Source organism: Oncorhynchus mykiss, chromosome 18 (genome assembly GCF_013265735.2).
Source record: "Oncorhynchus mykiss isolate Arlee chromosome 18, USDA_OmykA_1.1, whole genome shotgun sequence".
Classification (NCBI taxonomy): Eukaryota; Metazoa; Chordata; class Actinopteri; order Salmoniformes; family Salmonidae; genus Oncorhynchus; species Oncorhynchus mykiss.
This window is the reverse complement of record NC_048582.1, coordinates 67421979-67439478: the sequence shown is the minus strand read 5'-3', so window position 1 is coordinate 67439478 and position 17500 is coordinate 67421979. Positions and strand designations below refer to the sequence as shown.

The window sequence follows — 17500 nt, the reverse complement described above, 5'->3', positions numbered from 1 at the left end:
TACAGTATTGTTGAGTGTACAGTATTGTTGACAGTACAGTATTGTTGAGCGTACAGTAATGTTGACAGTACAGTATTGTTGAGCGTACAGTATTGTTGAGCGTACAGTATTGATGACCGTACAGTATTGTTGAGCGTACAGTATTGATGACTGTACAGTATTGTTGAGCGTACAGTATTGTTGAGCGTACAGTATTGTTGACCGTACAGTATTGTTGAGCGTACAGTATTGTTGACCGTACAGTATTGTTGACAGTACAGTATTGTTGAGCGTACAGTATTGTTGAACGTACTTCACCCGTAAAGTAATCTCGTGTTTATTCTAACCTCTTAGTTCTGCTCTTTCAGCAAGAGACTGATAAATGAGCTGGTTTGGGAAACATACCCAGGCACACACACTGGTTGAATCAATGTTGTTTCCATGTCATTTTAATGAAATTACGTTGCACCAACTTGGAATAGACGTTGGATTGACGTCTGTGCCCAGTGGGATAGTCATTCACACAGGACACTAATGCCAAAAATTGCAACAATGGTGGGTGGATCTCACTATCCAAAAGTGGCTTCCTTTCCTCCTTTCCCAGTCCCTTGTCTCCTTTCTTTCATTTGCACTGGCAAGAGGTATGACTATTTAGAGTATTGAGAGACACCCACAGGGTCAATAGTCAATTGCCAAGGCTACATCCAAGTACTCTTAAAATGCTCCCTTTCCTCATCAGCACTTACATAAGTGAAACAACAGGATTGATTTGTATTGCTGACAGTCATGCAGATCGGTGGGAATGAAGAAAAGGAAGAGGAGACAAGGAAAGGAAGAGTAGACAAGGAAAGGAAGAGGAGACAAGGAAAGGAAGAGGAGTCAAGGAAAGGAAGAGGAGACAAGGAAAGGAAGAGGAGACAAGGAAAGGAAGAGGAGACAAGGAAATGAAGAGGAGACAAGGAAAGGAAGAGGAGACAAGGAAAGGAAGAGGAGACAAGGAAAGGAAGAGGAGAGAAGGAAAGGAAGAGGAGACAAGGAAAGGAAGAGGAGACAAGGAAAGGAAGAGGAGAGAAGGAAAGGAAGAGGAGAGAAGGAAAGGAAGAGGAGACAAGGAAAGGAAGAGGAGACAAGGAAAGGAAGAGGAGACAAGGAAAGGAAGAGGAGACAAGGAAAGGAAGAGGAGACAAGGAAAGGAAGAGGAGACAAGGAAAGAGACGGTTCCATACAGTGTGTGTGTGTGTGTGTGTGTGACTGTGTGTGTGTGTGTGTGTGTGTGTGTGTGTGTGTGTGTGTGTGACTGTGTGTGTGTGTGTGTGTGTGTGTGTGACTGTGTGTGTGTGTGTGTGTGTCTGTGACTGTGTGTTTGTGTGTGTGTCTCTGTGTGTGTGTGTGTCTCTGTGACTGTGTGTGTGTGTGAGCACTGCGTGTGACTGTGTGTGTGTGTGTGTGAGCACTGCGTGTGACTGTGTGTGTGTGTGTGAGCTCTGCGTGTGACTGTGACTGTGTGTGTGTGTGTGTGCTCTGCGTGTGACTGTGTGTGTGTGTGTGTGCTCTGCGTGTGACTGTGTGCGTGTGTGTGAGCTCTGCGTGTGACTGTGTGCGTGCCTCCTACATCAAGCTAAGACAAACCAACGGCAGAAAGAAAGTGCCCAGACAGCAGATATAAAATCTGCAGGCCAGCGGTGCTTTAACTTGGTGCTTGTTGTTCTCTAGCCACGGTTGCCATCTCTGATCAGCTATTACACGCCTGTCATTTGCCAAAGAGACTGGTCTTTCTTCAAATATGAACTTTAAATGAACTCGATAACATTCGATAACCCTTGCAGCTACAGTTTCAACCAATCACAATGTTTATGCAAATTAGACCGATAGGAAAACATTCTAGTTTAATTCAGACATTTCCTTTGAAATGTTCTAACATTGGGTATTCTGACGTAAACATAAACATGGGGCACAGGGAGAACTATATTGCTACTTCTGGGACACGCATTGGGCTAGGCTACTGGGGCACAGGTTAGCGCTTTTCATTGTGAATCTTGCTCTGCAGAGCCGTCACTAGCTGGCACAGACCCAAAGTCATCAAATCTGATTTATTTTAAACCTTAACCACACTGCTAACCTGCGAACCAGTTTTCATGAATATAGAGCCGATTTTGACTTTGCAGCAGACTTGTCCAAGGGGGAAGTGCTCAGTTCTGCCTCAAGGACAATAAATGTCAACCTGCTACTGGTTCAAGAGCTATTAGGGCAATACAGAGATGATGGAAAGAGAGAGAGAGAGAGAGGAGATGCCAGCGGAGATGCATGATTTGCTTAAGGAGAGAGAAGTCAAGATAGAGATGTGTAAGTTAGATGTTAATTCATATACTGGGGTATTAATATTAATATGCTAGCCTTTAATTAAGGCTGTTGGCGTAGGCAAAGCAGGTAATCCCAAAATGGCATGTTCACGTTCTCATCCATAAATGCATACCAATAGCTCTTACACAAAGCGTGCCATGACCACGAAAACAATATATTCTGTATCAGGGAAGGATTGACAAAAATCCACAGCTTTAAAAAAATTAAATAAAACTTTGTTTAAACTTACAATCTTCAATAGCTCTTTCTTTTAAAGTGTAGGTTGGCCTCCCGAGTGGTACAGAGGTCTGCTTCGCAGTGCTTGAGGCATCACTACAGATCCGGGTTCAATCCCGGGCTGTGTCGCAGCCTGCCGCGACCGGGAGACCCATGAGGCGGCGCACAATTGGCCCAGCGTCGTCCGGGTAACGGGAGGGTTTGGCCGGCCCGGGATATCCTTGTCCCATTGTGCTTTAGCAACTCCTGTGGCGGTCTTGGCGCATTCACGCCGCTAACACGATCGCCAGTTGTACAGTGTTTCCTCCAACACATTGGTGTGGCTGGCTTCCGGGTTAAGCGAGCAGTATGGCTTGGACCCATTCATTCTGGCATTAATGCAGAAGATATTGGCATACTTTGCCTAATGCCGGTTTGGCCGGCACTAGCCAAACTAGGCTAGGCAAGCCGAACGAGTGTGCTTGCATATTCCCTTTAAAGACCTTCACTTGAAAAACGATAATAAAGTGGCAATAGTACTGTTTGTCCATCTTGAGACGCCCTACCCAGTATATAGTCGTGGCCAAATGTTTTGAGAATGACACAAATATTAATTTTCACAAAGTCTGCTGCCTCAGTTTGTATGATGGCGATTTGCATATACTCCAGAATGTTACGAAGAGAGATCAGATGAATTACAAATAATTGCAAAGTCCCCCTTTGCCATGCAAATGAACTGAATCCCCCAAAAACATTTCCACTGCATTTCAGCACTGCCACAAAAGGGCCAGCTGACATCATGTCAGTTATTCTCTCTTTAACACAGGTGTGAGTGTTGATGAGTACCAGGCTGGAGATCACTCTGTCATGCTGATTGAGTTCGAATAACGGACTGGAAGCTTCAAAAGGAGGGTGGTGCGTGGAATCATTTTCTTCCTCTGTCAAACATGGTTACCTGCAAGGAAACACGTGCCGTCATCATTGCTTATCACAAATAGGGCTTCACAGGCAAGGATATTGCAAAGATATTGCTGCCGGTAAGATTGCACCTAAATCAACCATTTATTGGATCATCAAGAACTTCAAGGAGAGCTTGTCAATTGTTGTGAAAAAGGCTTCAGGGAGCCCAAGAAAGTCCAGCAAGCGCCAGGACCGTGTCCTAAAGTTGATTCAGACGTGGGATCGGGGCACCACACCACCTCAGGAATGGCAACAGGCAGGTGTGAGTACATCTGCATGCACAATGAGGCAAAGACTTTTGGAGGATGGCCTGGTGTCAAGAAGGGCAGCAAAGAAGCCACTTCTCTCCAGGCAAAACATCAGGGACAGACTGATATTCTGCAAAAGGGATTGGACTGCTGAGGACTGGGGTAAAGTCATTTTCTCTGATGATTCCACTTTCCGATTGTTTGGGGCATCCGGAAAAAAGCTTGTCCGGAGAAGACAAGGTGAGCGCTACCATCAGTCCTGTGTCATGCCAACAGTAAAGCATCCTGAGACCATTCATATGTGGGGTTGCTTCTCAGCCAAGGGAGTGGGCTTACTCACAGTTTTGCCTAAGAACACAGCCATGAATAAAGAATGGTACCAACACATCCTCCGAGAGCAACTTCTCCCAACCATCCAGGAACAGTTTGGTGATGAACAATGCCTTTTCCAGCATGATGGAGCACCTTGCCATAAATCAAAAGTGATAACTAAGTGGCTCGGGGAACAAAACATTGTTATTTTGGGTCCATGGCCAGGAAACTCCCCAGACCTTTATCCCATTGAGAACTTGTGGTCAATCCTCAAGAGGTGGGTGGACAAACAAAAACCCACAAATTCCGACAAACTCCAAGCATTGATTATGCAAGAATGGGCTGCCATCAGTCAGGATGTGGCCCAGAAGTTAATTGGACAGCATGCCAGGGCGGATTGCAGAGGTCTTGAAAAAGAAGGGTCAACACTGCAAATATTGACTCTGCATCAACTTCATAAAATTGTCAATAAAAGCCTTTGACACTTATGAAATGCTTGTAATTATACTTCAGTATTCCATAGTAACATCTGACAAAAATATCTAAAGACACTGAAGCAGCAAACTTTGTGAAAATTATTATTTGTGTCATTCTCAGAACTTTTGGCCACGACGGTACACTTCCTCAAAATAGTCAGAATTAATACGGTATAACTCAAGAAATCTGTCATTAATTCTGACGTTTTTGTAGAGGAGATCTTAGTCGCGCAATTTTACATCTACCGTTTATGAACTGATGCACAAAATTTGTCCGGAGTCAAAACTTCAAATGTTTCAATATAAATTATTATAAAAAATTATTCCCAAAACTTATTCCCAAATTATTACAACCTTCCCAGCTCTCCAGATTTTGCTATGAAGAGACAGAATCATTAGATCATTTGTTTTGGTATTGTCCATATGTAGCTTGTTTTTGGTCGCAGGTTTAGGAATAATTAATAAATGATCCTGGAGCCCTGCTGGGTGATTTGAAAAGGTCATAGCCAATCGATCAATAATATAATAATACTAATAGCAAAAAGGTTTAATCTTAAATTTACAATCTGTAGAACCTACGGTGAATATAATTATTCAGAACTTTTGCGAAACATCAGAGCAGAAATAATATAGAAATAGAAAATAGAAATATTTTTTTTTAAATATTTTTTTTATTTTTATTATTAATATTTCTGCAGAAATAATATATGGCAAACAGCAATCAAACCTGGATGATGTTCAGAGATAGATAGGAGGGGTTAAGGGTAGCTGAAGGATGGGACTGGATGGTGTTCAGAGATAGATAGGAGGGGTTAAGGGTAGCTGAAGGATGGGACTGGATGGTGTTCAGGGATAGATAGGAGGGGTTAAGGGTAGCTGAAGGATGGGACTGGATGGTGTTCAGAGATAGATAGGAGGGGTTAAGGGTAGCTGAAGGATGGGACTGGATGGTGTTCAGAGATAGATAGGAGGGGTTAAGGGTAGCTGAAGGATGGGACTGGATAGTGTTCAGAGATTGAGAGGAGGGGTTAAGGGTAGCTGAAGGATGGGACTGGATGGTGTTCAGAGATAGATGAGAGGGGTTAAGGATAGTTGAAGGATGGAACTGGATGGTGTTCAGAGATAGATAGGAGGGGTTAAGGGTAGCTGAAGGATGGGACTGGATGTTGTTCAGAGATAGATTGGAGGGGTTAAGGGTAGCTGAAGGATGGGACTGGATGGTGTTCAGAGATAGATAGGAAGGGTTAAGGGTAGGTGAAGGATGGGACTGGATGGTGTTCAGAGATAGATAGGAGGGGTTAAGGGTAGTTGAAGGATGGGACTGGATGGTGTTCAGAGATAGATAGGAGGGGTTAAGGGTAGCTGAAGGATGGGACTGGATGGTGTTCAGAGATAGATAGGAGGGGTTAAGGGTAGCTGAAGGATGGGACTGGATGGTGTTCAGAGATAGATAGGAGGGGTTAAGGGTAGCTGAAGGATGGGACTGGATGGTGTTCAGAGATAGATAGGAGGGGTTAAGGGTAGCTGAAGGATGGGACTGGATGGTGTTCAGAGATAGATAGGAGGGGTTAAGGGTAGCTGAAGGATGGGACTGGATTGTGTTCAGAGATAGATAGGAGGGGTTAAGGGTAGCTGAAGGATGGGACTGGATGGTGTTCAGAGATAGATAGGAGGGGTTAAGGGTAGCTGAAGGATGGGACTGGATGGTGTTCAGAGATAGATAGGAGGGGTTAAGGGTAGCTGAAGACTGGGACTAAAAACAAACAAACAATAACTAATTTAAAATACACGTAAAATGTAAAGTGCGTTCGGAAAACATTCAGACCCCTTGACATTTTCCACATTTGTTACGTTAAAGCCTTATTCTAAAATTGATTACATCGTTTTTTCCCCCCTTTCAATCTACACCAATACCACATAATGACAAAGCAAAAACATTTTTTTTAATTTTTTTTACATTTTTGCAGATTAGTGTTAAAAATGTTTTTGAATAGACAAGTATTCAGACCCTTTGCTATGAGACTTGAAATTGAGCTCAGGTGCATCCTGTTTCCATTGACCATCCTTCAGATGTTTCTACAACTTGATTAGAGTCCACCTGTGGTAAATTCAATTGATTGGACATGATTTCGAAAGGCACACACCTGTCTATATAAGATCCCATAGTTGACAGTACAAGTCAGAGAAAAAACCAAGTCATGAGGTCGAAGGAATTGTCCATTGAGCTCCAGAACAGGGTTGTGTCGAGGCACAGATCTGGGGAAAGGTACCAACAAAAATTCTACAGTATTGTAGGTCCCCAAGAACACAGTGGCCTCCATCATTCTTAAATGGAAGACGTTTGGAACACCCAATACTCGTCCTAGAGCTGGCCAAACTCAATCAATCCGGACTATGCAGAGAAAAATGGGAGAAACTCCCCAAATACAGGTGTGCCAAGTTTGTAGCGTCATACCCAAGAAGACTCAAGGTTGTTATCGCTGCCAAAGGTGCTTCAACAAAGAACTGAGTAAAGGGTCTGAATACTAATGTAAATCAGGTCAAAGAAATCTACTCTAAGTTAGTCTCTTCTTCTTATTGGTGTCAGTTAGTAGTGGTTTCTTTGCAGCAATTCGATCATGAAGGCCTGATTCACACAGTCTCCTCTGAACAGTTGATGTTGAGATGTATCTGTTGCTTGAACTCTGTGAAGCATTAATGTTGGGCTGCAATTTCTAAGGCTGGTAACTATAATGAACTAATCCTCTGCATCAGAGGTAACTCTGGGTCTTCCTTTCCTGTGGCAGGTCCTCATGAGAGACAGTTAACTCTAATGAACTTATCCTCTGCAGCAGAGGTAACTCTGGGTCTTCCTTTCCTGTGACAGGTCCTCATGAGAGACAGTTAACTCTAATGAACTTATCCTCTGCAGCAGAGGTAACTCTGGGCCTTCCTTTCCTGTGGCGGTCCTCATGAGAGACAGTTTCATCGTGGCTCTTGATGGTTTTTTGTGACTCCACTTGAAGAAACTTTCAAAGTTCTTGAAATGTTCAGCATTGACTGACCTTCATGTCTTCTAGTAATGATGGACTGTCGTTTCTCTTTGCTTATTTGAGCTGTTCTTGCCATAATATGGACTTGTTCTTTTATCAAACAGGACTATCTTCTGTGTACCATCCCTACCTTGTCACAACACAAGTGATTGGCTCAAATGCATTAAGAAAGGAAATCAATTCTACAAATGTACTTTTAAAAAGGCACACCGGTTAATTGAAATGCATTCCAGGTGACTCAACCTCATGAAGCTGGTTGAGAGAATGTCAAGAGTGTTCAAAACTGTCATCAAGGCAAAAGGTGGCTACATTGAAGAATCTCAGATATAAAATATATTTTGATTTGTTTAACACTTTTTTGGTTACTACGTTATTCCATATGGGTTATTTCATAGTTTTGATGTCTTCACTATTATTCTACAATATAGGAAATAATGAAAAACCCTTGAAACAGTAGGTGTGTCCAAACTTTTGACTGGTACTGTATATTTTGCCAAAGTTTACTTTGGAAATTAAGTTATTAATTTACAATATTAACATAATAAAAATGTGTCAATGGGACAATCCGTAACAACAATAACCAAGGGTCAAAATAACCATACATTGAACAATAACAATAAGCATAGCGGATATGTTCAGGTTGGTCGGTCTGTCTGACACTGTCCCTCATTTTATGTCAGGCAGCAATGTAGTGCGCTGCCAACCCACAGCTCTCTGTGTCTTCCCTGAACAGGACGGGTAGCCTATTCTCATCAAAAGAGGTCTTTGAAACCTTGAATAAGGGTTTCAAATTTGGGGAAATGACACTCTGCATTTGTTTTATATTTTTGTCTGGAAATGCTGCTATGTCTCGGGTTCTGCTGCGGTGCAGTTGTTGAAAATCCTTTCCTCTAAAACACTTCCTCTAAAGCAGTTCCTCTAAGGCAGTTCCTCTCAGGCAGTTCCTCTAAAGCAGTTCCTCTCAGGCACTTCCTCTCAGGCAGTTCCTCTCAGGCAGTTCCTCTCAGGCAGTTCCTCTCAGGCAGTTCCTCTAAAGCAGTTCCTCTAAGGCAGTTCCTCTAAAGCAGTTCCTCTAAAGCAGTTCCTCTAAAGCAATTCCTCTCAGGCAGTTCCTCTCAGGCAGTTCCTCTAAAGCAGTTCCTCTAAAGCAGTTCCTCTAAAGCAGTTCCTCTCAGGCAGTTCCTCTAAATCAGTTCCTCTCAGGCAGTTCCTCTCAGGCAGTTCCTCTAAAGCAGTTCCTCTAAGGCAGTTCCACTAAAGCAGTTCCTCTAAAGCAGTTCCTCTCAGGCAGTTCCTCTCAGGCAGTTCCTCTAAAGCAGTTCCTCTCAGGCAGTTCATCTCAGGCAGTTCCTCTCAGGCAGTTCCTCTAAAGCAGTTCCTCTAAAGCAGTTCCTCTCAGGCAGTTCCTCTCAGGCAGTTCCCATCAGGCAGTTCCCCTAAATCAGTTCCTCTCAGGCAGTTCCCCTAAAGCAGTTCCTCTCAGGCAGTTCCCCTAAAGCAGTTCCTCTCAGGCAGTTCCCCTAAATCAGTTCCTCTCAGGCAGTTCCCATCAGGCAGTTCAAACATTTTCAGCAGGGACACCATTTTTTTTCTTCCACCAGAGTTTCTGGGGACACCATTTTTCTCCAATAACTTATTGCGATCCCAACCCAACTCTAATGACACACAGAGGTTCAACATCGGTACATTTAAAAAAAATCTAAATAATCTAAAGGTTATAATCTAAATAACCTTCAGTTCATTACATTTTTTTTACTTCAAAATTGCACTGTTGGTTAGGACCTGTAAGTAATAATTTCACTGTAAGGCGAAATAAGGGTGAAACCTGTTGTATTGGGGCACATGACAAATAAACTTTGATTTAATTACATTTTCTTCTCTAATCAAAATGAAAAGAAACCAATAAATACATTTACTCATTGAAATCTTTCAAATAATGTTTGTTTAATATAGTCCCATATATTTCAATTGTTTACATTTTGACGACCCCACTGCAGTTCCCACTTCGCAAACCCAACTTTGAATACCACTGACCCTAACCCTAACCCCTGACCCTGACCCTAACCCTAACCCTAATCCTAACCCCTAACCCTAACCCTCTGCTCTACAGGGAGGCAGGTTTTCCTGTCTACTCTTTTCAATGGCAAGGCTGTGCTCACTGAGCCTCTCTCTCTCTCTCTCTCTCTCGGTCTCTCCCTCTCTCTCTCTCAGCATTGAGAGGAAAGCAGAGCTTTAAGGCCATCTCAACAGAACTAACAGGCTGAGAGGAAAGCGGAGCTTTAATCAGAGGATCAAAGAATCAGAGGATCAAAGGATTAATGAATCAGAGGATCAGAGGATCAAAGAATCAGAGAATCAGAGGATCAATGAATCAGAGGATCAAAGAATCAGAGAATCAGAGGATCAAAGAATCAGAGGATCAGAGGATCAAATAATCAGAGAATCAGAGGATCAAAGAATCAGAGAATCAGAGAATCAAAGAATCAGAGAATCAGAGAATCAAAGAATCAGAGCATCAGAGCATCAGAGAATCCAAGATAATCGGTGCATGTGAATGAGTGTTTGTGTGTGAAAGAGAGAGAGGAGAGACAGTTAGAGGAAAGAGAGGAGAGAGAGAGAAAGAGAGGAGAGCTAGTTAGAGGAGAGAGAGTTGAAAGGGTGAGAGAGAAGAGAAAGGAGAAAGAGGAGAGAGAAGAGAGATGGAGAGAGGAGAGAGAAAGAAGAGAGATAGCAGAGAGGAGAGAGAGAGAGAGAGAAGAGGGAGGAGAGAGGAGAAAGAGGAGAGAGAAGAGAGACGGAGAGAGGAGAGAGAAAGAAGAGAGAGACAGCAGAGAGGAGAGAGGGAGCGAGAGGGAAAGAGAGGAGAGAGAAAGGAGAGTAAAATATATCATTCAGTTATCCTTCTATCCTCAGACAAATTAAAAGAGGACGTGAGTCAAGACAGTTGAACAATATCCCTCTTTATTTAACTAGGCAAGTCAGTTAACAACAAATTCTTATTTACCCATCTCCCCAACAGTTAAAATAGAACAGATAACAGACACATACAAATGAGATATATAAATACAATAACATTACCTGGCTCCTCTTCTCCCACTGACAGGTTACTATGACAGGTTGCTATGACAGGTTGCTATGACAGGTTGCTATGACCTTTAACGTTACCTCTTCTCCCACTGACAGGTTGCATTGACAGATTGCCATGACAGGTTGCTATGACCTTTAACATTACCTCTTCTCCCACCGAAAGGTTGCTATGACAGGTTGCTATGACAGGTTGCTATGACAGGTTGCTATGACCTTTAACGCTACCTCTTCCCCCACTGAGAAAGAGCAGGTGACAGGTTGCTATGACAGGTTGCTATGAGCAGAAAGGTGTGTGATGTCAAACCAGGAGTAAAGACACATTAGGACCCTTCTCACCTTCTGTCCTGTTGGTTCTGTCCGTGTGTCACACACTTTCACACCTCTCCTGTGATGTCCGTCTGTCTGTCTGTTTTTCTACCTAGACACTTTCTCACCTCTCCTGTGATGTGTGTGCGCATGTATTTGCATGTGTGTCTCTGTGCGCCCGTGTGTGTGTGTGTGTGTGTGTGTGTCTGTGTGTGTATAGACTCAACTCTGTCGGCTCCTGTCAATGTGACGATCAGGGAGCTGGAGGCGAACACAGCCATAGTCACATGGGAGATACTGGAGGGAGATCCTGTCATCGGATTTGCCGTCACACAACAGGTAGGGGAGTGTGTGTGTTTGTGTGTCTCCGTCTGACTGTGAGTGCACGTCTGCGAGTTTGTGTTTGTGTGTTGGATTAAGTCGGGAGTTGGAGAGTTGAACTACAATTGTGTGATGACTGACCTTGTCTGATTCTGAGAGACAGAAAACTCATGTTTGCTACCAGAGCTGATGCCTCAGCTTTGTCTCTGTGGGCCAATACAGTGGGCCAGGTGAGTGGGCTAGGAGAGTGGACCAATACAGTGGGCCAGGACAGTGGGCCAATACAGTGGGCCAGGACAGTGGGCTAAGACAGTGGGCTAAGACAGTGGACCAATACAGTGGGCCAGGACAGTGGGCCAAAACAGTGGGCCAGGACAGTGGGCTAAGACAGTGGACCAATACAGTGGGCCAGGACAGTGGGCCAGGACAGTGGGCTAAGAGAGTGGACCAATGCAGTGAACTAGGACAGTGGGCTAGAACAGGGGGCCAGGACAGTGGGCCAATACAGTGGGCTAGGACAGTGGGCCAGGACAGTGGACCAATACCGTGGACCAATACAGTGGGCCAGGACAGTGGGCCAGGACAGAGGGCTAAGAGAGTGGACCAATGCAGTGAACTAGGACAGTGGGCTAGAACAGAGGGCCAGGACAGTGGGCCAGGACAGTAGGCTAGGACAGTGGGCCAGGACAGTGGGCTAGGACAGTGGGCTAGGACAGTGGGCCAGGACAGTGGGCTAGGACAGTGGACAATACAGTGGGCTAGGGCAGTGGTCCAATACAGTGGGCCAATACAGTGAGTGGGCTAGGGAAGTGGGCCAATACAGTGGGCCAGTACAGTGAGTGGGCTAGGGAAGTGGGCCAATACAGTGGGCCAGTATAGTGAGTGGGCTAGGGAAGTGGGCCAATACAGTGGCAGTGGGCCAGTACAGTGAGTGGGCTAGGGAAGTGGGCCAATACTGTGGGCCAATACAGTGGGCCAATACAGTGGGCCAATACAGTGGGCCAATACAGTGGGCCAATACAGTGGGCCAATACTGTGGGCCAATACAGTGGGCCAATACAGTGGGCCAATACAGTGGGCCAATACTGTGGGCCAATACAGTGGGCCAATATAGAGAGGCAGTAGGCTTTGTCTAAGTGAGATAGGTAATTGGATAGGGCAGTGGATAGGGCAGTGGGATAGGTCAGTGGATAAGGCAGTGGGATAGGGCAGTGGGATAGGGCAGTGGGATAGGTCAGTGGGATAGGTCAGTGGGATAGGTCAGTGGATAGGGCAGTGGGATAGGTCAGTGGATAAGGCAGTGGGATAGGGCAGTGGGATAGGGCAGTGGGATAGGTCAGTGGATAGGGCAGTGGGATAGGTCAGTGGGATAGGTCAGTGGGATAGGTCAGTGGGATAGGTCAGTGGATAGGTCAGTGGGATAGGTCAGTGGGATAGGGCAGTGGATAGGGCAGTGGGATAGGGCAGTGGGATAGGTCAGTGGGATAGGGCAGTGGATAGGTCAGTGGATAGGTCAGTGGATAGGTCAGTGGATAGGGCAGTGGGATAGGTCAGTGGGATAGGGCAGTGGATAGGTCAGTGGATAGGTCAGTGGATAGGTCAGTGGATAGGTCAGTGGATAAGGCAGTGGGATAGGTCAGTGGGATAGGTCAGTGGATAGGGCAGTGGGATAGGGCAGTGGATAGGTCAGTGGATAGGGCAGTGGGATAGGTCAGTGGGATAGGTCAGTGGATAGGGCAGTGGGATAGGTCAGTGGGATAGGTCAGTGGGATAGGGCAGTGGGATAGGTCAGTGGATAGGTCAGTGGATAGGGCAGTGGGATAGGGCAGTGGGATAGGTCAGTGGATAGGGCAGTGGATAGGGCAGTGGGATAGGGCAGTGGGATAGGGCAGTGGATAGGGCAGTGGGATAGGGCAGTGGATAGGTCAGTGGATAAGGCAGTGGGATAGGTCAGTGGGATAGGTCAGTGGATAGGGCAGTGGGATAGGGCAGTGGGATAGGGCAGTGGATAGGGCAGGTTAGATATCTGATATCTTGGTCTGTATCCTTGTGGTTACGGCCCTAAATGTAACCCAAACACCTCCTGCTGTCATTGGTTACAGAAGAAGGATGTGCGCATGCTGCGGTACATCCAGGAAGTAAACACGACCACGCGCTCCTGTGCATTGTGGGACTTGGAGGAGGACACAGAGTACATTGTCCATGTCCAGAGCATCAGCATGGGAGGCAGCAGTCCTCCCAGTGACCCGGTCAGCTTCAGAACTCCCAGAGAGTCTGAGAAACTGGCCTCCACAGGCCCAGGTAGGTAACACACACACACACACTCGTTTTGTCTTTCAAACACACATGCACACACACACAATCAAAAAAATGATATTTTTTTCTCGTTTTCTCACAACGGGGTTCCAGCTTCATACAACACCTTATACAATGTCCTGTTAAAATGTCCTGTTAAAATGTCCTGGCTATTGTACCGTTTTAATACAGAGTAGAAACGCCTGGCTGTTCTTTGCCAGACCCCCCCCCCCCCCCCACCCCAAAAATGTAATTCCCATTTGTAATGCTAAAGCTGTTAACTAGAGCAACTTCCAGTTTGACCACCTCCTCTCTCAGCGACCCAGATACACACAGAGGAGAGAAAGACATCAGCCCTTACATCACACCGCGGATAAACAGATTACACTGGGGATGTTGGGAAAACATTAGGGATTGTAAAATACTAGGTGCCACGGTTACATTTAGATAACCTTATTTTTATCATCTTGTTTCAACGTTTAAAGGACGTTATTCGTACTATTGAGAAATGTTCTGAAGAAATCAAAATAAAATACAAAACAATTGAGAATCAGTCGTGAAGGAGCAGATTATCACAGTACCATACAGAACATTATGACATCCTCCTAATCCACCAGATTATCACAGTACCATACAGAACATTATAACATCCTCCTAAACCACCAGATTATCACAGTACCATACAGAACATTATAACATCCTCCTAAACCACCAGATTATAACAGTACCATACAGAACATTATGACATCCTCCTAATCCACCAGATTATCACAGTACCATACAGAACATTATAACATCCTCCTAAACCACCAGATTACCACAGTACCATACAGAACATTATGACATCCTCCTAAACCACCAGATTACCACAGTACCATACAGAACATTATAACATCCTCCTAATCCACCAGATTATCACAGTACCATACAGAACATTATGACATCCTCCTAATCCACCAGATTATCACAGTACCATACAGAACATTATAACATCCTCCTAATCCACCAGATTATCACAGTACCATACAGAACATTATGACATCCTCCTAAACCACCAGATTACCACAGTACCATACAGAACATTATAACATCCTCCTAATCCACCAGATTATCACAGTACCATACAGAACATTATAACATCCTTCTAATCCACCAGATTATCACAGTACCATACAGAACATTATGACATCCTCCTAATCCACCAGATTACCACAGTACCATACAGAACATTATAACATCCTCCTAATCCACCAGATTATCACAGTACCATACAGAACATTATGACATCCTCCTAAACCACCAGATTACCACAGTACCATACAGAACATTATAACATCCTCCTAATCCACCAGATTATCACAGTACCATACAGAACATTATAACATCCTTCTAATCCACCAGATTATCACAGTACCATACAGAACATTATGACATCCTCCTAATCCACCAGATTATCACAGTACCATACAGAACATTATGACATCCTCCTAAACCACCAGATTACCACAGTACCATACAGAACATTATGACATCCTCCTAATCCACCAGATTATCACAGTACCATACAGAACGTTATAACATCCTCCTAATCCACCAGATTATCACAGTACCATACAGAACATTATGACATCCTCCTAATCCACCAGATTATCACAGTACCATACAGAACATTATGACATCCTCCTAAACCACCAGATTACCACAGTACCATACAGAACATTATGACATCCTCCTAAACCACCAGATTACCACAGTACCATACAGAACATTATAACATCCTCTTAATCCACCAGATTATCACAGTACCATACAGAACATTATGACATCCTTCTAATCCACCAGATTATCACAGTACCATACAGAACATTATGACATCCTCCTAATCCACCAGATTATCACAGTACCATACAGAACATTATGACATCCTCCTAATCCACCAGATTATCACAGTACCATACAGAACATTATAACATCCTTCTAAACCACCAGGTTATCACAGTACCATACAGAACATTATAACATCCTCCTAAACCACCAGATTACCACAGTACCATACAGAACATTATGACATCCTTCTAATCCACCAGATTACCACAGTACCATACAGAACATTATAACATCCTCCTAAACCACCAGATTATCACAGTACCATACAGAACATTATAACATCCTTCTAATCCACCAGATTATCACAGTACCATACAGAACATTATGACATCCTCCTAATCCACCAGATTATCACAGTACCATACAGAACATTATAACATCCTTCTAATCCACCAGATTATCACAGTACCATACAGAACATTATGACATCCTCCTAATCCACCAGATTACCACAGTACCATACAGAACATTATAACATCCTCCTAAACCACCAGATTACCACAGTACCATACAGAACATTATGACATCCTCCTAAACCACAAGATTACCACAGTACCATACAGAACATTATAACATCCTCCTAATCCACCAGATTATCACAGTACCATACAGAACATTATGACATCCTTCTAATCCACCAGATTATCACAGTACCATACAGAACATTATAACATCCTTCTAATCCACCAGATTACCACAGTACCATACAGAACGTTATAACATCCTCCTAATCCACCAGATTACCACAGTACCATACAGAACATTATGACATCCTCCTAAACCACCAGATTACCACAGTACCATACAGAACATTATGACATCCTTCTAAACCACCAGGTTATCACAGTACCATACAGAACATTATGACATCCTCCTAAACCACCAGATTACCACAGTACCATACAGAACATTATGACATCCTCCTAAACCACCAGATTACCACAGTACCATACAGAACATTATGACATCCTCCTAAACCACCAGATTACCACAGTACCATACAGAACATTATGACATCCTCCTAAACCACCAGATTACCACAGTACCATACAGAACATTATGACATCCTCCTAATCCACCAGATTACCACAGTACCATACAGAACATTATAACATCCTCCTAATCCACCAGATTATCACAGTACCATACAGAACATTATAACATCCTCCTAATCCACCAGATTACCACAGTACCATACAGAACATTATGACATCCTCCTAATCCACCAGATTACCACAGTACCATACAGAACATTATGACATCCTCCTAATCCACCAGATTACCACAGTACCATACAGAACATTATGACATCCTCCTAATCCACCAGATTACCACAGTACCATACAGAACATTATAACATCCTCCTAAACCACCAGATTATCACAGTACCATACAGAACATTATGACATCCTCCTAATCCACCAGATTATCACAGTACCATACAGAACATTATGACATCCTTCTAATCCACCAGATTACCACAGTACCATACAGAACATTATGACATCCTCCTAATCCACCAGATTACCACAGTACCATACAGAACATTATAACATCCTCCTAATCCACCAGATTACCACAGTACCATACATTATAACATCCTCCTAAACCACCAGATTACCACAGTACCATACAGAACATTATAACATCCTCCTAATTCACCAGATTATCACAGTACCATACAGAACATTATAACATCCTCCTAAACCACCAGATTATCACAGTACCATATAGAACATTATGACATCCTCCTAATCCACCAGATTATCACAGTACCATACAGAACATTATGACATCCTCCTAATCCACCAGATTATCACAGTACCATACAGAACATTATGACATCCTCCTAATCCACCAGATTATAACAGTACCATACAGAACATTATGACATCCTCCTAATCCACCAGATTACCACAGTACCATACAGAACATTATAACATCCTCCTAATCCACCAGATTACCACAGTACCATACATTATAACATCCTCCTAAACCACCAGATTACCACAGTACCATACAGAACATTATAACATCCTCC

General features: G+C 43.7%; 1 protein-coding gene across 1 annotated transcript in view; it reads left to right on the top strand.

Annotated features, from left to right (window-relative positions):
* Positions 1 to 17500, top strand: part of fndc5b (fibronectin type III domain containing 5b) — a 34056-nt gene that overhangs the window by 1889 nt on the left and 14667 nt on the right. Inside the window, exons 2-3 of the mRNA XM_036953587.1 lie at positions 11177 to 11295; positions 13380 to 13578. Of these exons, the coding sequence (XP_036809482.1) occupies positions 11177 to 11295; positions 13380 to 13578 (318 nt within the window). The remainder of the gene's footprint in view (positions 1 to 11176; positions 11296 to 13379; positions 13579 to 17500) is intronic.